Here is a 20,706-nt window from a genome sequence, read left to right as displayed (position 1 = left end):
TGTGACTTCAGGGAGTTCATCGCCAGGTCACTCTGACAGTCAGTTAACAAAAAGCATCACGTAGTAGGCAGCTCAGACATACCTTTGACATGTCACTCCTTTGAAGCACTTCAAAAACACCTAAATCTACACCCTCAGGTGTTTTTGTAGAGTTTTGAAGCTAAAATGGAGTTTAATGTTGTGAACTCTCAAAGTATCAGAGCAAGGACCGTTTTTGGATGTTTTGACATCATTATTTTTGTCACTTTGGATGTTAAATTGATACATCGGGTGAGATTTGGACCAAGAAAATGAGGGCAAATAAAATCAACACAAAAATGTAAACAACTTAATACCTGGAGGAATACAGTGTTCACCATCAGACAAAAACCTTTTCCTCTTAATTCAAACTATATAAGGGTTTTTTCAGGATCTGTATCATCACATTAATCTTGAGTGCGCACTGCAAGACTGATGAACACATCACACAGACAAGATAAGAGTGATTAGATAAAAGCTTCACCAGACAGTTGTAATCTACCTTTTTCTTTCTTACACACACGCTGCATGCCAACGATGCCTCATGAAGATCCAGTGACCTCAGGTTGATCTCTGACTGTGATGTGACCCCTGCCCTCCAGCTCAGGTACCTGGCCATTACATGAAATCAGCTGACTGAGTCCCTCGCTGCCTCAGGAGCCAACAGTTGACCTGGACCTGACCCCACTAACCTGGGGAAATGACACCAGATCCACAGCGCGCACACACACACCCACACCCACACACACACACACACACTCCTACTCAGCCTCGCCCGCAGCACCCCTTCAGCCAACATTGATGCTCTGAATGTACAATGATTTTCCTCCTTAAAAGACACTGTAGTGCACTGCGGACACCTGTAAAAAGCTGAAACAAGCATCAAACAGATGAAAGACTGCATGAACATATAAAAAAACATGGCAAACAATTTAGATACTGACATTCTTTATTAGAATTTACAGTGGACTGACAGGAATGCCGTGAAGTTACTAAGTTCTAGAAAAGTAGTTGGTATACAAGGTTTGTTTTGCATCCGTAACACAGAAAATAACCACTTAGATTTGTTCTAATGAACACCAAAAGTTAAAATATGCCAAAGAAAATATACAACTCAAAATTAAGCACCGGCCTTATAACAATAAAGAACATCTCTGCATCTTATGCAGAATTAAAATCAGGATATATAAAACATATTAACAGTGTATGTGCTTAAGGTGACATGAAAAAAAGAAAAGTTCCTCTAGTTAGATAAAAGGTTGCTCTAAACCTAAGAATGTGCATTAAAATGAGTTCTACAGTACTGTGCAGCACAAAAGCCTGCCCCAGGTACCAGCTGTATGAGTAGGTTCTCCTCTCTGGACTCTCACTGCAGCTCCTTCTGAATGCTGCCATGAAGAAAAAACAATGCATAAGTTCTCAGTAGGGTTGAACCTAATTATCATCTTCATTATCAATTAATCTGTTCATATTTTTCTGACGAATTGAAAAACTCTTTTTTTCTATAAAATGTAAGAGAATAGTAAAAAATGCACATCACTATTTCCCAAAGTCCGAGCTAACGTCTTACCCAGTGTCTAGACTGCAAGCGTAGTATGAGCGGCATGTTTAGCAGCAGCAGCAGCAGCGAGTGCTCTGTCTGTGTGTCTACACAGGAGGTGTTCAGGTACAGTGTTGAACATAGGTCACACACGTTTTGGAAGTGTTCAGAGTCCAATACACAATGACTGTAGTTATGTGCATAAAACAGAAGAAAACAGACTTGAAGCTGAAACGCAGCTTGGTCGCTTGCCTGCATGGAGCCGGTTCAGACAGCTGCATAGATTAAAATGAAAGTATCTGTTGCATGAGACGTGCGAGTAAAAAACACGTCTGATACGCTTGTGGTCTACACACGGGTTTAAAATTGCTCGTTTTGTCCAAGATGACTGTCCAAAACTTAAAGATAATCAATTTACATTTATATAAAAAAGAGAAAAGCAGAAAATCCTCTCACTTGAGAAACTGGAACATGCACATATTTGGCATTTTTGCTTGATAAATTACTTAACTGATTCATTTTTGGTTAAATTGAAAATTCATTTTCTGATTTGTCGATCAACTAATTGTTTCGGCACTACTCTTCAGACACTGAGCTTCAAAGATTTAAGTATCCAGATAAGGGCCTTTTGTTTTAGAAATGGAAAACTTCTCACTAATCAGTCCATCACTCCAACACATGATCATCTCTAGAGTGTAACTACAGCAGGCTGAACCCTGTTCTCCTAGTGCAAGAAAGAGTCTGTTAAGAGTTATCAAAACTAATTATTGGAAATTCTCCTAATTCCATACTTAATTAAACACATTTTCCAACAACGTGAGTGTGCATATGTGTGGCATTAACCCGTACAGGGAAAAGGGGGTGACATTACCTCTCCAGATACTCGTGAACATTGTCATGGCCGTTGTAGCGGGCCAATCCCACCAAGATGCCGGTAGCACAACGGCCCTCCTTTTTTCGACACAGACTGCAGTTACACATGTCTCGGCAGATGGGACATGACCATGTCTGCAAAGAAAACACACAAATGAATCCAGTTTCTTTGTGCGTTCAGATATGTTGGTTCTTATCATTTCTGTTGACTATTGTGTTCTGTTTATTCCCCCCCCCCCAAAACACCAGAACCTAGAAATATTCACCAAATCACAATTACAGTTCAAATCATGTTTTTCCTCCCTGACACACACATATCAGGCTGTATCAGCATAACAAAGTATGTATTTATATTTAACTCTTACTAACTGTCTTTTTCACCATGCTAGCAGCATGGGGTAAGAGAAGACACTGTCAGTCCACCTCTTTGGTTCAGACTGAAATATCTCAGTCCCTGGTGATCCCTGGCTGCTCCTCTAGCACCAACATGGTTGACTTGTGTGGTTCATAGTGAAAAATGTTGTTCAAACTATCAGATGGATTGCCATGAAATTTGCTACAGATTTTCAAGTTCCCTTGAGGATCAATTCTAATCACTTCAGTGATCTTTTCCTACAATGTAAACAGTAAGTCATAGTTTTCATTTATTCAGTCTAGTTGATGGATTCTCACCATATTAGTTTCCAGACAATGTATTCCAATGACTTTGGTAATCCCCTGACTTTTACTCTAGTGCCACCATGAGGTTGACATTTTGGGTTCAGAGTGAAATGTCTGGACAGCTACTGGACATTCATGTCCCCCTCAGGATGAAGCCGAATGGCTTTGTTGAGCCCTTCGGGTTTCCTCTAGTGCCATCTTGAGGTTGAAATATTGTTTTTTTTGTTGGAACTCAAGAACTATTAGATGGATCCTGTGAAATTTGGTAAAAACACTTGTCCCCAAAGAATGCATTTTACATTCATCCCCTAACATTTCATCTGTATATGACCAAAATCAGGTCAACATTTCTGTTTGTCCAATACTTTTTAACTAAATACCAACCAAACTAATGGCAAAATCAGCCCCAGTTGTACTTTGTGTTTAGTGCTAGTGCAAATGTTGCCATACTAACGCGCTAAACTAAGTTGGTATACTTGCTAAACAGACTGTAGAAAGTAAGTCTTGTTATAAACAAGTCATATTTTTCCTTTCCAGTCTTGTGTTTGTAAAGTGAGCAAATAACAAAAAGCACTCCACACATTCCAGTATTATTTTGTTGTGTGAAATCAAGATGAGTACACATTTTTGAGGAAAATTATCTTGTGTCTCTCGTGTCAGTTATAAAATAAAGCAGAAAAACAATCTAAATGTTGTATGCACTTGCAAAAAAGACAACTTACTGAGGCTTTCATTAAAACTTTGAAGTTTGTTAATATTGTCTTTGACCCCCTTTGACCCCCATTCTGAATGAAGAATTCTTACTTTTCCCGTTAGATATTATTTGCTTTTAATTGTCCATTCTGTAGCGCTGTGGCTTTTTGTATGAAGTGACAAGTTCCAAAAATAAATGAATAAATGAAGATAAACTAAATGTCTTTTTAATTTGTTTCTAACAGTTACTTGCAATATTCAGGTTTGACAAACTGTTTTTCTTTCTTTTCTGGTGTCTTTTCAGTCCCCGTATTCACCTGACCAACCCACAGTGAGAGAAACAGAAAATTAAATGTTGAACACGTGTGTATTAGTACTGACCGGGTCAAGCAGCACTGTGCGTACATCCTCTCCGTAGCGGTTCTTCAGGCACGGTCCACAGAACTGACCTTTGCCCCCCACACAGAAACCGCTGCGACACACTGTCTTGGTGTCCAGAGTTTTCTGTCTGCACTGGTGACACGAGCTTCCCTGAAAGAAAAACACACACAAACACACACACTCAGTGAAGAAAAGCGCTACCCCCAGCAAACCTGATTATATATTATAGTACTGACAACATTGAATGGACCAAGGCCTGTTGTGACTCACATTCTCTTTGTCCCAGATCTTGTCTTTGCTGCGGTACGCTATGTTGTCCAGATCTTCTTTGGTGATCTCGTCGACTGATCTCACTTCATACTGGCTCCTCCTGGAACTACGGCTCCTCCTCTTTTTCCGCTTGTCACCAACATGTTCCTCGTCCACCTGTCCAATCACATCAGACAGACTTTAGGTACAACTGAGAAAGCATTAACAGGACATTGCTATGTAGCCAATATATTTTTAATACAAAGTTTTATACATAAAACTATAATTGTGCTTTCTTCCTGAGTAGAATTTGTTTATTGAGATTAATTTGTAGAAAGTTGATTTGATATCTTATCTGGTGACTGAAATTGTGTATTTTGAGTAAACAAACTTCTTCACTACAGATGTTAAACCTGCTACAAGAGATTTTTTTGGCCACTTGGGGGCAGCAAAAACAAGATATAAACTCAACATTGACATATTATCATCTTATAAAAGGTGACATGGTGAACTTGTTAGCAAACAGTTGCCTATCCAGCAGGTACGGAGCAACATATGCGAGAATTTGGAGTCATCAGATAGTGTACAGTGGATTTTAGAGCTTTTAGTGCTGCCTGCTGCTGCTGCTGGGAAAAATAATGATGAGAGCGCTGAAAGTGAACCAAAACAGTAAAGTTGTGGGCCGTAAAACCAAAACAATTATCTGAAAGATGCTGAAAAGCTCTGTGTAGCTGATGGGAACAGCAGTCGGGTGATAAATCTCTTATTCGTCATTACAAGCAATCCCATTTCACAACCAAGTAGTCATGTGATCCATTGTTAAGATAAAATATTGATTTTTAGCCTCTTTTCAAGTTCTCACAAAATACAACATCTGGATGAAAAGAAAATCATTGTCAATGTGTGTAAGATAAAATCGGATATGATTCAGAAACATAAAAACACCAAATGTGAACATTTGATTGACAATTTATCAATATACTATCAAAGCACTACCCTGGTACTGCAGTGTATATTCTATTAACAGCATAGTTGATACATCATGAAGAAATTCTCGACAATAACCTCTTATATCAAGCAAGTTCCCCTTTCCTACAGTATAAACTTCATTGCATTATATATACATGAGAGCTGTATAGTACTGCGTGGCAGCACACCGCTTAAAGCGTATGCACATGTGTTGCACAGCGTACCTCCACCAGTCTCCTGATGTCTACAGTCCTGGGGCTTCTGTGGGTGATTGGCTCGCTCTTTTCCTCCACTGCAAAGTTCTCTGGAGGGCGGGCCTTACGGGACGGGTTCCTCCTCTCTGAACCCCTCTCTGGTTCAAATTTGCGTTTCCGTGCGGTTGCTTTCTCTGAAATGCGCTTCTTCTTCTGCATAGATAAGATGAAGACAGATAAGAACAGTAAAAAAAAAAAAAGAAAGAAAAAAGTCTCTGTAGAAAACACACAATCTGATCAATCTGTTTAATCAGTTTATTTAATTAAGTGTACTTTGTACCAACCAGTTACGGTAGCAAAATATATCAGACTGGAACTCAAAAAAGGTTATCTGACCTGCATCCACAGCCCTCTTCTCAACCAGTTTTTAACATGGGTCTTATCAACACTTGAACACATGAAAAGGTAAATATTTGTTAGTATAACACTTACAAGAATACTAATGACCCATTAAGTTAATACCTGCAACTTCTAACAATTCAAGTCATACATTTAGCTCTCCTTGATCACAGACATGCCTGAACATAGTTGTTAAGTTGCTGCTGAGTAAAAAGAAGAAACATAGTCTGCACCATAACCAGAATGATTAGTGTAAACAAAACAGCTTGATTAAGTAACCAAAATGAAACAGAATAAAAGTATTTGGTAAACAACTACAACAAAGTTATTCATCACCGGTAAATGAATGGCTAATCTCCTGCCTGAGGACATGTTTAATATTGCATGTTATATGTTAACGAGAAACCGGTCTTGTGTGTGTACTCACTTGAGGAGTGGTGGGCAGAGTCAGGTCAGCCATGGTGCTCAGATCAGCAAACAGCTTAGCCAGCTGAAAGACAACAACAGAGGAGACTAATGACATCGACAAGGGAGGGACTGAATGATGTAGATGTAAACTTTAGATTCATATTGTTATGGACATGGAACTGAGAGAGTGAGCTCAGATTGTCAGTGCAGCTCAAAGAAAGTGTATTTAGCACCACACCACAGGTTGTTAGGGTTCATTACCATGGCCTTGTTTTCCTGGATGTTCTTGTCTCGTTTCCTTAGGCTCTGAGACAGGACATCCTCTTTGTTTTCCTCCTGCTCCTCCTCTTCTTCCTCATCCTGCTGCTTCATCCTCTGCCTGGTTCTCTGTGAAGGAGGGGTTTCTTTGACTGGCTTTTTGACATTTTTCTTTTGTGGTTCCTGTTTGGGGGTAGACAGTCTTTTGATGGGAAACCTGAGGAGCAAGATTGAAATAAGATCATTGTTCAATCATTGGAGAATCAACACTATTAACACAATTGTCATGAAATTGTCATGTGTTTACTAAGGTCCTTCTATAACTGGGCAAATACACTGGCACAAAGCAATAAGCTGAATCTATGCCCAATTAACCTTTTTTTTTTTTTTTTTTTATCACAAATGTTAGTGTAACCTAACACTGCTTTCTCTATGTTAACAGACCTAAACAGTATCCTGGCATAAATGCTAAGTGCTGCTCAAACTGGGATTATATTTATGCATAATTGTATTGCAACATACGGAGCAGACTTGTACACAAGTCCAGGTGTTTGAACATGCAGAGACACAACTGATCAGATGTTATCATCGTTAATTTCAATAAAGCTGGCAAAATATTGTTTATATGTTTTCTAATGCACCTCAGGGCTACTAAAAGACTCCTTCTCTTTTGCGGGGGGGCCTCCTCGCCATCGGAATAGAAGCCTGTGTCCACATCGCTATCCTCTTCTGACTCCACCATCTGGAGAAGAACAGAGAAAAAAAAGCATGCAGGCTGGAGCTTCAGCTGCATTATTGCACCGCATTGGCATCCAACAATACAGCCAATATTGAATTTTTCATACCTTGGTCTTCAGCCTCTTGTTAAAGCATCCCCTGTCCTCTTCCTCCTCACCATCGCTGAAACCTTCAAACTCCTCTTCACTGTCTGACTGGCTGAACAGATGAGCCAGCTCAGCAGTTATAAACTTGGACTTGAAACATGGAGCCTGCAGGCAGACATTGTGGTCAAATGTTATCATCACAACCCAGAACTAGAAATCTGAATTCAGCTGATAAATATTTTCCTAGGAATGTGTAAATTACAAGAAAATCTCCAGAGTAGAGCTGCACTTTCAAGGCCATTCATTGGTCAGATCACACAAGGGCTACTATAACAAAAAAAAAAAAAAAGACACTGGACCATTTCAATTTCCACACTCTACACCAGAGGGAGCACCATTCCATCAGTGAACATCCTTGGTAAGGAAGTGAAAGCTGTGGAAACAATGAATTTAGTTCAGCTTTGTTTGAGACCGCCTGTCTTGAGTTTACCTGGATAGGTACCAAATCAAATATAAGGCAATCCTTATTGCTTCAGGTCTGCGCAACTTCTTGGGGGCAGGGCGATTAGACTAAGGAAAAAGTGAAGTAGAAAAAGTGACATTTAACTGACACTTCCATATTGTTTGGGGTCCCACAGAGCCAAATGCATGTGTGAAAATAGTAACAGCAACTGCAAAAATCAACCAATTGTTTTTGTTTTTGGGGGGATGCAGAGGGCAAAAACAAACCAGGATTGGCCATAAAAACATGTAATTACAAAACATTAAATGGGCTAGCTCCAACCTATCTCTCTGATCATTTACAACCACACATCCCATCAGGGTCAATCAAGGGTCAATCTTGGGACAAGCAACTAGTCAGTTGCTTGTCCCAAGATCAAGGTTGAAGCACAGGCGAGATCGTGCCTTTGCAGTTGTAGCCCTCAAACTCTGGAAGGAGTTGCCTCTGCATGTAAGGCTGGCCCCTATACTTCCTGTTTTAAAATCCCATGTTACAACACATCTTTATTCCTTGGCTTTTGAGTCAGTATGAGGGTTGACTTTCTTTTATTATGGTCTTATTGCTTTATTATTTTATTGTCTTTTTGTCTAAACTGGTCTTTGTGTTTTATTGTGTTGTTTTATGGTTTTTGCTATTTCGATTGTACTGCACGTTGGTCCACTTTTGTTGATTTAAATGTGCTTTATAAATAAATATGACTTGACTTTTTTTTTTTTTTAAATGCAAAAAATGATCTGGTTCCAACTTTGTATTTGTGAATATTTTCTGGCTCCTTTAACGTGAAGTTAGACCTCAATGACAGTAATATCATATCTTTGGGTTGGTGGACTGTTAATTGACACAAAAGAAAACATTTAGGTTGCATCTTTGGCTGATCGAAATTGTTCACCATTTTCTGAGCTATTATAGACCCAATGACTAATCGATAGTGAAAATAATCGTTGCAGCCCTAGTCTGATCCATGCATTGATTGATGTCTCAGGTCCAACTTGCTGATATCAGCTGAACCCTTTTCTCCAGCCTCAGGAATGTTGACCTCTGACCTCCCCGGAGATAGGGCGACATAGGTTGGGCCCACCTCTCCAGCTCCTTTGACAAAACACTGAGGCCACCACACTCCTTTCACATTGGGCATTAGCTGACAGTTCAGACATTTATCCAAAATGTAAACGGTCACCTGAACATTAACGTGAAGCCGATCACGTGTAAGCTAGCTAACTGTTATCCAGTTCAAAACAAAGACAGATGACAAGTTATGAAAATAGTGTTCGGTATATAACATTATGACAGGATGTGTAGGTTACCGAACTTAATTAATTACAGCTAGTACAGTCGCTTATGCCGTTAAAAAGTTATTACAACGTATCTCTACAACTGAGCAGATTCAGGTCGGCCAAGCCAACAACGTTAGCTGTTAACAATAGTGCTCGTTTTGACTCATTGTGTTTTTTTCCATTTTAAAAAACCCGACGAGGGAAAGAGAGCTACATTTGAAGACAATGCTCTGTCGCTTACCTTTGATCTGAGTGTCATTTTTATATCCGTTTTACTGCAAAATCTCCGTCCAACGGAAAGTTTTGTCGTGTAAAATGAAAACCCAAATGAGTGGAGGTGGATTTAAAAATTAGCCGCTACAGAAGTCCGATGATTGCAAAAAATAGGGGTGTTGTCGCTGCTGGGCTTATGGCTACACTTGTGGTTATTCCACTAATTTTAATTTTGAGAGTCGATTTACGATTTTATGAAGTCAATATTTATATGAAAGCCTACGCTCATTTACATTGTTTTGGTGAAGGTGTTTTTCTTTGTGTTTAGGAGTGGTCTCTCTTCTGGGTCTCCCCTCCCCACACTCATAATGGTGCAGTCCGTTCTTTCGCGCGAAAAGGGTATGTGGGCGTGGCTATCCAGTCCAGACAGAAAGGCTGCCAGCATCATGTTTGTCTTGTATGCTGTACCAATGCCCTTGATTATCAGTGCCATGATTGTATTAAGGAGAATTAACAGTATCAACATTTTAAGCAGACTTTCAGGCATAAGATTCCTTAGGGATTTCTGCAGGTGAAATTTAAGAAATTAGTTCTCAAACTGTTGCTTCAACAGCAGGAATAACTCATGTCAGGCAAAGGAGTATCCAACAAAATTATTCACTTTATTATTTTGTCATTATCTATACATTATTTATAATGCTTTCTTTTAAAACTGTTGTTTTCTGAATAATATAATAAAAGAACAACTTTGGTGGTTATTCTAATGGACTCTGAATCTGTCAATAAAATTGATGATGATAATGATGATGATAATGATGATTATAGATATAGCCTAATAATAGTAGCAGTGTTCAATTGGTACATTTCCAGTAAGGCTACTCAGTTGCAAGAAATGCTAATGCAATATTTACTTGTGCTTTAATTGAGCTTTTATTTATATGAGTATAGGCTACATATTACCCCAATAATTAGTACCAAACTACACAATAATTTCAAAATTCTAGGAAATTAATTACGGACCCATAAAGTAAAACATACCAAATTATTTTTGGATGGATGTACTCTCTGTTTTTTCAACATGTGTTGACAATTGTATTTGAAATTTGCATTCAACGCTAGTGCAAAAACAAAATTCACAGTTTCATCACGACAAGACTTCCCCAACATTAGTGGCCTATAAAGATCTGCATGGGATCATTATTTACACGTTAAGTATGGGCACCCCTGATTAAGACCTTCATTCCCACAGTATTTTTAAAATGAACAAGAATAGGCCTTGATGGCACTCAGTGCCATCGAGACCTACAGTCTAGAGTCAGGCCTACAGTCTGCAGCTTACAGGCCTACCAAGATGTCACTTATATAACAGCCTATACTTAACAAGGCCGTAGCTACCATAGATCTTTTTTACTGAAGATATTTTTACATGTCACAGGTGTGACATAATAAATGATGGCTGAATTACATTTAGCTGCTTCAGTTTCAGGGTCTTGGTAGTGTGCATACTAACTCACTGTCACACTGTCATGGCATGGATCAGAACCATTGTTAATGTTTTTAGTAACAATTGTGCTTTTCCTATATGACAAATCAAAATGTCTGAAGACCTCCATATCCTCACTAGAGCTGGCTTATTGAGGATATGGAGGTCATGTCCCCGGCATTTTTTTTCAGGGGATTTGGGGATTCACACAGCACATAGCATGGAGTGTTTCTTGTCACAGCTCATGCCAGCTGGAATCATCCGAGTTAAGACAGAGGCAGCTGTTCACACATTACATTGCTCAATTAAGTGAAGCATTTCAGGGGAATACAATATCAACTTTGTAAAACTGTTGTCCAGGGTGTGATCAAGCTGTATCAGAATTACAGGGAAGGATCATGTGCACTTTGCTCTCATCACTGATTCATTGAATTCCCAATATCTCTTAAGCCAAATGAAATTGTTAGACAGCAATCTTTTTAGAAAGGTGTATCCATATTTTTTTTTACCTTTTTATCTAACCAACCCCTCAGATAATGTGTTAATCATAGGTTTATCATGTATTTATTGGAGGTATTCAGAGGTATAAAATCACACAGACAAGTTTCATGCCTGTTGTCAGGTGTTTGTGAGTTGTGTTTGCATAAACATCCATATGAACCTACATACATACATACATACATCTTAGTGTCCTTTTCATTTATAAAAATGAAGGCTTGATAAAAATGACTTTCTGTACACATAAACTTGCAGAAATATATCTTTATTGTTGAGAACCAATGCATTTCAACAGAGCAACAGGTGGAAAGTCATTGGTTGAATTGGACATAACCATCTCAGATCCTAAGGACAAACTGTGCGAGATACAAAAGGGAATGTCTCAGAACAAGGAGTGTCATTCCATTTCAGCTGACTGCCCAAGTTGTTGTGCACACAGTTTCCTGAATTGTTTGGCTGGTCTTTGTCCCAATTGACAAAGTGGACTGAGGATCCATCAGACCACATCCATCTTCCTTCTTTGTGGATGTCACTGAGTCCGATCCAGGTGGGTTCCACAGCGGGGTCAAAGTTCTTGATCAGGGATTTGACAAAATTGTTTTCACTCAGACTGTGGATAGACACCAGGTTGGCACTCTCTGACACACAGTGGAACTCTGCATCAGCCCAGGTCATACGTGTGGCAATGTACTTGTAGCAGCGGCCGTTGAAGCTGTACTAAGACATGGGACAGTCGCCCTGCTGTAGCTTCACTTCAAGGTCACCTGAAGGAGACATGGTGACCAGAGCCAGACCAAACAAGAAGAGGAACAAGAGCATGACAGTGTCTCTGTGTCACAGGAGCAGAGCTGATATGCACCAGTGAGTGGGATGGAGATCCTGGAGGAGACAAGTGACAGTCTGTTTTCTTTTATATGCTGTGGAGTGGGTGTCTGCACTGTTGTTGTAATAGTATTGGCCAAGTGTACTTGACAAACATATTCAGTTGCACACCGCCACACAGTATCTGAAAATAAGCCAAAAAAAGACCAGCACACCTGGAGATGTCACATATAACCTACAACTTATTCAAATAATATATAAGGTCTAATCCATTCATTCTCCTTCCATCCCAATAAAGACCCTGTGAGGTAAAAACAGATTGGTGTTGTTTAAAACAAAACTAAGTTAAGGAATGAATATATCTTTTCTCATTGCACTACCAAAAAGTGCCAAGAAGAATTTTTATTTTTTATTTATTCTATTTATCTATTTTTTGAGTTTTTAATGCTCGACAAGGACTTAGCTGATCATAACACTAAAGTGTTCACCTTTGAATTTTGCCTTGTGATGAAGTAAAGATGCTCTTGGCACTAAAATGATTTGGGAAAAACCTCAGAGATCTAATATAAACTAACTCACAACAGTGTGATTTTACCTTCAGAACCGAGTAAATATTGAGTTTTGAATACATAAAAAGATATTTACATGTATTTTAGGTAGTGTACTTGTGATTACATCATAAGAGCTGTTACACCTGTGCTGTTCCCATATTTATCTGATACAGAATATAAATATCTGGGACAGCCAATCACTTTGAATTTACGCAAACCAGCAGGTGAAGAAATAAAACACGTGGCTTATGTGAGAAATGGACGTTGATGGCCAACAGTTATATAACTCAAGTTTTAGTTTTCAGTTGTAGAAAAGTTGATATTAGCAAAATGAAATGGAGAAAATTTAAGTTTTTATATTGCTTTAAATATCTCAGTGTCATAATGAATTAAAATGGCTCAGTGTAATTGCCATTGAGGAGCTGTATAAGCAGACCTCCACAGATATGTTTGCTCATGTTAGTAAATGTAAAACTCTCGATTTACTTGTAGATGTCAGATTAAATGTTTTAGGTTACGCCCTACAGTTATGTTGAGTGTATGTGAAGAGTGGCAGTTTAAAATATACACATATATACTGGATAAGCTACACATTACTTAAGTATACCCCAAAAGTTAAAATGACAATCTGTATTAATAAGGTCTATGGAGAGTTGGGAAGATACTTTGTGTTGCAGTTAAAAAGAGAATTACTGTCCTCTGGAGGAGGCTGCTTAAAGGTAACAAAACTCCCTATTATTGATGAATCAGAATATAAAATTCATGTGATGTTCCTTCATTTCATCAACAAGCAAAGAGTATGAAAATCTAGAACAGACATTTAAAAGCACTTTAACTACAACAATCATTTAAATCTACACAAACTTGCAAGAGGAAAAATCTGTGGATTGAAATGTCTTTATTCCATAAATCAAAAAGTTGTGTGAATATTCCTTTCGACCATTCACTGGAGTTACATGTGTGAATGTTCAATATTCATGAAAATAAAAGAAATTGAGAGTTTGTCCGCAAACTGAAATTTGCAAACTCACACAGATTTTTTTATTGTACCACTGGAGTCGAACATGTGAACATCCAACAATGGTGAAAGTAAGAGTTAGAGAAATAACTTCTGTACACACACGTAAAATCGTATATGTTTATTTTTTGTGTTCCAGACTGTGGATAGACACCAGATTGGCCTCTCTGACACACAGTGGAGCTCTGCATCAGCCCAAGTCTTATCTGTCATTATGAATGTCCAACACTGGTGAAAATGAAGGTTAGATAAATGACTTTTCTTCATGAACATTTGTAACTTTTTTTGTTGAGGCCCATTGCATTTTAACAGAACAAGAACAAGAGGAAATTCACCAGGTTGCCCATAGCAACCATGTCAGTTGCTAAGGACAGACTATGCGAGAAGCACAAACAGACGGATAGGTGTAATAACATTTGGCATCATTCCATTTCAGATCAGTACCATGGTTGTTGTGAACACAGTCTTCAATTCTATTATTATTGTTTGGCTCTCCTGGAAACCAAAAGTCAAAGTTAACTGCACATCCATCAGACCACATCCATCTGTCTTCTTTGTGGACATCACTGAGTCCAATCCAGGTGGGTTCCTTAGTATGGTCAAAGTTCTTGATCAGGGATGTGACAAAATTCTGTTCTTCCAGACTGTGGATAGACACCAGGTTGGCCTTCTCTGACACACAGTGGAGCTCTGCATCAGCCCAGGTCATATGTGTGGAGACATACTTGTAGCAGCGGCCCTGGAAGCTGTACCAGAACATGGGACAGTTCCCACGCTGTAGCTTCATTTCATGGTCACCTGAAGGAGACTCGGCACCCAGACCAAGACCAAACAAGAAGAGGAACAAGAGCATGTTGGTAATTTCTTGATTGGAGCTGATCTGCACTGTGAGGTGTGATCAAGAATCGTGCAGAGACAGGGGAAAGGCTGTTCTCTTTTAAATGCTTTAGAGAGGGTGTCTGCACTGCTGGCATTATATGATTGGTCAAGAGCACTTGCCAAACATTTTCTCCCACACAGTAACACACAGAAGCTGAGCATAACCCAAGAAAAGACCATCAATTCACCATGAGATTTCATATCAACACTATAATTAGTTAGTTAGTTTTGTCTTAAAATAATATTCATATTTACATATGAACATTAAAAGTGTTTTTTTTCTTGCTGTAATCATTCCTCCTGTTCATACTGGCCGTTAGAAGAGTCATTCCTCATGTGCTTCAATGTAAGTGATGGACAGCCCTCAGTTTGTGCAAATACGTATTTGAAGGTTATAAGAAGCTTATATTCAAATTAGTAAAATCGAGTGGATATCTTCCAAAGTTATCAACTTTTTACTGCAAATGTTCCTCTTTTTATTACTATCCTCTCACTGCCATTCAACAGAAGAATGAGAAAGACTGTCTGGGGAAACAAAGAGGAATTTTGTACTAAAACACTTTAACTTTGGAAGATATCCATTTAATTTAACTAGTGTGGATGACTTAAGCCTCACATTAAATTCAGATGAACTCTGAAATATATTTTTTCACAAAACAAGGACATTGAATTGTGTCCACTTACATTGAAAAGGCATTTGGAGGATCTTCTAATGGTCAGTATGAACAGGAGGAATGATTACAGTGTTTCAATGTTCATATGGGCACCTGACTGGAGTTTTAAGACCAACTTGAAAAATTGTGAAGCTATCCTCTAATATGCCAGACTAAATGAAGATTTTATCCTTTCTCCATGCCCTGCCAAGAAGTTCCAGAAGAATGTTTCTTTTCTGTGAATATCTGAAGGAAAATGTTGATGATAGAAAGGGATCAGTGTCTATCTTTGAAAGAGAGTTTTACTGCACAGACAAGCACTAAACTGCTCATAACAATGAATTTCTGTATCAAAGTGAGCCTTCACCTTGAGATCATCTTTAACTTTTGTCTTGTAAAGAACCAAAGATGCTTTTACCACTAAAATGCTTTGGGAAAAATTGTGGTTCTCCCCTGAACATTTCACTCATTGTTATTTTACCTTTAGGTTGAAATGATGTTGAACACGTGTTGCATACATGACTTTATTGCACTTTACCTCCCTCCCACAGAGTATTTGTACTCGGTGTTCGTGTGATCAAAACAGCTGTTACCAAATTTATCTACTACACAGAGTCTATGAAGTGGTGGAGCAGACTTTGAAAAACACTTTAATAATCTAAACTTACACAAACAAGCAAGTAAAAAACTGTTATTTCACTGTTAGTTCTCTTAATTATATGTTTTTGTTTTGCACAATGAGTGGAAGTTATCTGTGTGACTGTCAAGTGTCAGAGAAAATTTGAGTTGATAAAATAACTTGTGTACATACTTCCCCCACATTAGTGGCCTATAAATATCTGCATGGGATCATTATTTACGTGTTAAGTGTGGACACCCCTGATTAAGACTTAAATTCACACAACATTTTTAAAATAAACAAGAATAGGCCTCAATGGCACTCTTGGCACTCTTAAAGTCTACAGGCTTACCAAGATGTCAGTTATATAACAGTCTGTACTTAACAAAGCCGTAGCTACCATAGATCTTTTTTACTGCAGACATTTTTACATATTACAGGTGGGACATAATAAATTATGACTGAATGACATTTAGCTGGCTCAGTTTCAGGGTCTTGGTAGTGTGCATGCTAACTCATTGTCACACTGTCATGGCTAACTGGAACACTTGAATCGAACAGAGCCATCATTAATATTACCAGTAACATCTGTGCTTTTCCCAAATGACAAATCAAAATGTCTGAGGACCTCCATATCCTCAATAAACCTGGCTTTTTGAAGATATAGAGGTCATGTCCTTTGCATTTTTCCAGGGGATTTGGGGGTTTAGGGAACTTGGGATGAGTTAATATATTTCATTTTTTTATCATTGCTTTTTTAAGTATTTAAAATTTCTCTACCAGAATTTTATTCCTGCGATAGTGAGAGCTTTGTTACAACAATATACAGACAATAAAGCTGAAGCTGAATAAATAAAATGTTTTTTTTATTATTCACATCATTAAAAAATGTGTGTCCCTCATTTCTCCATCATCCGTCACCGTTGTTTAGTTGGCAGAAGCCTGCTGAGTAAAAGAATGATAGGGGTTAACAGCATCAGCAAACCTTATCGCTGCCAGGTGTCAACCATCAGTGACCCTACCTCCCTTTCACATACACACACACACACACACACAAACGCAGCACATGGCATGGAGTGCTTCTTGTCACAGCTCATGCCAGCTGGAATCAGCTGAGTTGAGACAGAGGCAGCTGTTCACACATTACATTGCTTGATTAATTGAAGCATGTCAGGGGAATATAATTATATAATTTCAACTTTGTAATACTGTTGTCCAGGGTGTGATCAAGCTGCATCAGAATTACAGGGTAGGATCATGTGCACTTTGCTCTCATCGCTGATTGAGTTAATTCCCAATACCTATTAAGCCAAATTAAATTGTTAGACAGACAAATTTTTAGAAAGGTGTATCTTCATATTTTTTTTTCACATTTTTGTCTGAACCACATAGTTAATCATGTATTCTTTGGCGATTCAGAGGTGTAAAACCATGCAGACAAGTTTCATTCTCTGCTTTTTCTATTCCCCCTTTTGTTTGACCCTCTCGTCTTCTCCCAGTAACTGACTCACCCAGATTCTATGTGACACACTGGTCTGTTTTATGTTTTCAGAGAAATGATCCCTTCACCAGAGTATTTTGTGACATTCAGAGCAGATTAAGGGGCAGAGATGTGGTTTCTCCCTTTGTCAGTTAAATGAGAGCAGCTTTCAGTTGACTGTTGTCAGGTGTTTGTGAGTTGTGTTTGCGTAAACATCCATATGAACATACATACATCTTAGTGTCCTTTTCATTCTTAAAAATTAAGGTTTGATCAAAATGACTTTCTGTACACACATAAACTTGCACAAATATATATTTATTGTTGAGAACCAATGCATTTCAACAGAGCAACAGGTGGAAAGTCATTGGTTGAAACAGACATAACCATCTCAGATCCTAAGGACAAACTGTGTGAGATATACAGACAAAAGGGTATGTCTCAGCACACTGAAAGTCATTCCATTTCAGCTGACTGCCAAAGTTATTGTGCACACAGTGTTGATTTCCTGAATTGTTTGGCTGTCCTTTGTCCCAATTGACAAAGTGGACTGCGGATCCATCAGACCACATCCATCTTCCTTCTTTATGGATGTCACTGAGTCCGATCCAGGTGGGTCCCACAGCAGGGTCAAAGTTCTTGATCAGGGATTTGACAAAATTGTTTTCACTCAGACTGTGGATAGACACCAGGTTGGCACTCTCTGACACACAGTGGAACTCTGCATCAGCCCAGGTCATACGTGTGGCAATGTACTTGTAGCAGCGGCCATTGAAGCTGTACCAAGACATGGGACAGTCGCCGCGCTGTAGCTTCACTTCACGGTCACCTGAAGGAGACTCAGTGGCCAGAGCCAGACCAAACAAGAAGAGGAACAAGAGCATGATGGTGTCTCTGTGTCACAGGAGAAGAGCTGATATGCACCAGTGAGTGGGATGGAGATCCGGGAGGAGACAAGTAACAGTCTGTTTTCTTTTATATGCTGTGGAGTGGGTGTCTGCACTATTGGTGTAATATTATTGGCCAAGTGTACTTGGCAAACATTGTCAGTTGCACACCGCCACACAGTATCTGAACATGAGCCAAAAAAGACCAGCACACCTGGAGATGTCACACAAAACCTACAACTTATTCAAATAATATATAAGGTCTAATCCATTCATTCTCCTTCCACCCCAATAAAGTGAGGTAAAAACAAATTGGTGTTGTTTACCTTTGAATGTTGCCTTGTGATGAAGTAAAGATGCTCTTGGCACTAAAATGATTTGGGAAAAAGCCCAAAGCCTCAGTTAGAACAGATATAAAAAGTGTATTAAGCCCTGACTGCTACCTGTGTTAAATAGATCAAATATAAACTAACTCACAACAGTTTGATTTTACCATCAGAACCGAGTAAATATTGAGTTTTGAATACATAAAGAGATATTCACGTGTATTTTAGGTAGTGTACTTGTTATTGCATCATAACAGTTGTTACACCTGTGCTGTTCCCATATTTATCTAAAACAGAATATAAATAGCTGGGACAGCCAAGCACTTTGAATTTATGCAAACCAGCAGGTGAAGAAATAAAACACATGTGACTTCTGTGAGAAATGGATGTTGATGGTCAACAGTTATATAACTCAAGTTTTAGTTTTTGGTTGTAGAAAAGATGAAATTAGCAAGATTCATGAGATAGATAAAATTTAGAGATTCACTATTGCTGTAAATATCTCAGTGTCATAATGAATTAAAATGACTCATTATAATTGCCATTGAGGAGCTGTATAAGCAGACCTCCACAGATATGTTTGCTCATGTTACTAAATGTAAAACTCTCGATTTACTTGTAAATGTCAGATTAAATGTTTTAGGTAGGTTCGGCCCAACAGTTATGTTGTGTGTATGTGAAGAGTGGCAGTTTAAAATATACACATATATACTGGAAAAGCTACACATTTCTTAAGTATACCTCAAAAGTTAAAATGACAATCTGTATTAATAAGGTCTATGGAGAGTTGGGAAGATACTTTGTGTTGCAGTTAAAAAGAGAATTATTGGCCTCTGGAGGAGGCTGCTTAAAGGTAACAAAACTCCCTATTATTGATGAATCAGAATATAAAATTCATGTGATGTTCCTTCATTTAATCAACAAGCAAAGAGTATGAAAATCTAGAATACACATGTAAAAGCACTTTAACTAAAACAATCATTTAAATCTACACAAATGTGCAAGAAGAAAAATCTATGGATTGAAATGTCTTTACGCCATTATTGTCAAAAGTAAATGCTTTTTGTTGTAATTTTATAAATAATACATTTTGTATAGTCAAACTGGGACAAAAAGGACAATTTTGAGACTATCAAAAAGTTATCTGAATATTTCTTTTGACCAATCATTGGAGTTACATGTGTGAATGTTCAATATTCATGAAAATAAAAGAAATTGAGAGTTTGTCTGCACACTGAAATTTGCAGACTCCCAAAGATTTTTTTATTGAATTACAGGAGTTGACTACATGAATATCCAACAATGGTGAAAGTAAGAGTTGGAGCAATAACTTCTGTTCATACACTTTAAATTGTATATTTGTATATTTTTTGTGTTCCAGACTGTGGATAGACACCAGGTTGGCCTCTCTGACACACAGTGGAGCTCTGCATCAGCCCAGGTCTTATGTGTGGTAATGTATCTGTAGCAGCAGCCGTGAGTGGCAGTTTAAAATATATACATATGTACTGGAAAAGCTACACCTTTCTTAAATATACCCCAAACGTTAAAATGACAATCTGTATTAATAAGGTCTATGGAGAGTTAGGAAGATACTTCAAGATACTTTTTTTTTTTTAAACCACCCCTCAGATAATGTGTTAAACATAGTTTATCATGTATTTATTGGTGATTCAGAGGTGTAAAACCATGCAGACAAGTTGCATTCTCTGCTTTTTCTATTTCCCCTTTTGTTTGACCCTCTTGTCTTCTCCCAGTAACTGACTCACCCAGATTCTATGTGACACACTGGTCTGTTTGATGTTTTTCCAAAAAATGATCCCTTCAAAGTATTTTGTGATATTCAGAACAGATTAAGGGGCAGAGATGTGGTTTCTCCCTATGTCAGTTAAATGAGAGCAGCTTTCAGTTGACTGTTGTCAGGTGTTTGTGAGCTGTGTTTGCATAAACATCCACATGAACATACATACATCTTAGTGTTCTTTTCATTCATAAAAATGAAGGCTTGATAAAAAATTACTTTCTGTACACATAA

The 20,706-nt window shown here is 38.3% G+C and overlaps 3 protein-coding genes and 1 pseudogene across 3 annotated transcripts; all 4 read right to left on the bottom strand.

Annotated features, from left to right (window-relative positions):
• Nucleotides 1–949: 949 nt before the first annotated feature.
• On the bottom strand, nt 950–9,615 carry cdca7b (cell division cycle associated 7b). The gene is made up of 10 exons (XM_067611182.1): nt 9,484–9,615; nt 7,488–7,631; nt 7,284–7,384; nt 6,646–6,859; nt 6,404–6,466; nt 5,608–5,790; nt 4,436–4,591; nt 4,166–4,315; nt 2,430–2,566; nt 950–1,406 (listed from the first exon to the last, which is right to left on the bottom strand). Exons 1-10 carry the CDS (start codon nt 9,499–9,501, stop codon nt 1,385–1,387), a joined length of 1,188 nt encoding a protein of 395 aa, XP_067467283.1. The 5' UTR covers nt 9,502–9,615; the 3' UTR covers nt 950–1,384.
• A 193-nt stretch (nt 9,616–9,808) lies between these two features.
• LOC137197779 (lactose-binding lectin l-2-like) lies at nt 9,809–12,255 on the bottom strand (annotated as a pseudogene).
• A 28-nt stretch (nt 12,256–12,283) lies between these two features.
• Nucleotides 12,284–15,732, bottom strand: LOC137197774 (lactose-binding lectin l-2-like). Its single transcript, XM_067611184.1, has one exon. It carries the CDS (start codon nt 14,678–14,680, stop codon nt 14,192–14,194), a length of 489 nt encoding a protein of 162 aa, XP_067467285.1. The 5' UTR covers nt 14,681–15,732; the 3' UTR covers nt 12,284–14,191.
• A 2,025-nt stretch (nt 15,733–17,757) lies between these two features.
• Nucleotides 17,758–20,619, bottom strand: LOC137197775 (lactose-binding lectin l-2-like). The gene has a single exon (XM_067611185.1). The coding sequence runs from the start codon at nt 18,340–18,342 to the stop codon at nt 17,857–17,859; it is 486 nt and encodes a 161-aa protein (XP_067467286.1). The 5' UTR covers nt 18,343–20,619; the 3' UTR covers nt 17,758–17,856.
• Between the last annotated feature and the right edge of the window lie 87 nt (nt 20,620–20,706).

The sequence above is a fragment of the Thunnus thynnus genome, chromosome 15 (genome assembly GCF_963924715.1).
Source record: "Thunnus thynnus chromosome 15, fThuThy2.1, whole genome shotgun sequence".
NCBI classification, from domain to species: Eukaryota; Metazoa; Chordata; class Actinopteri; order Scombriformes; family Scombridae; genus Thunnus; species Thunnus thynnus.
The sequence above is the reverse complement of the archived record's forward strand: the minus strand, read 5'-3'. Positions and strand labels throughout refer to the sequence as shown.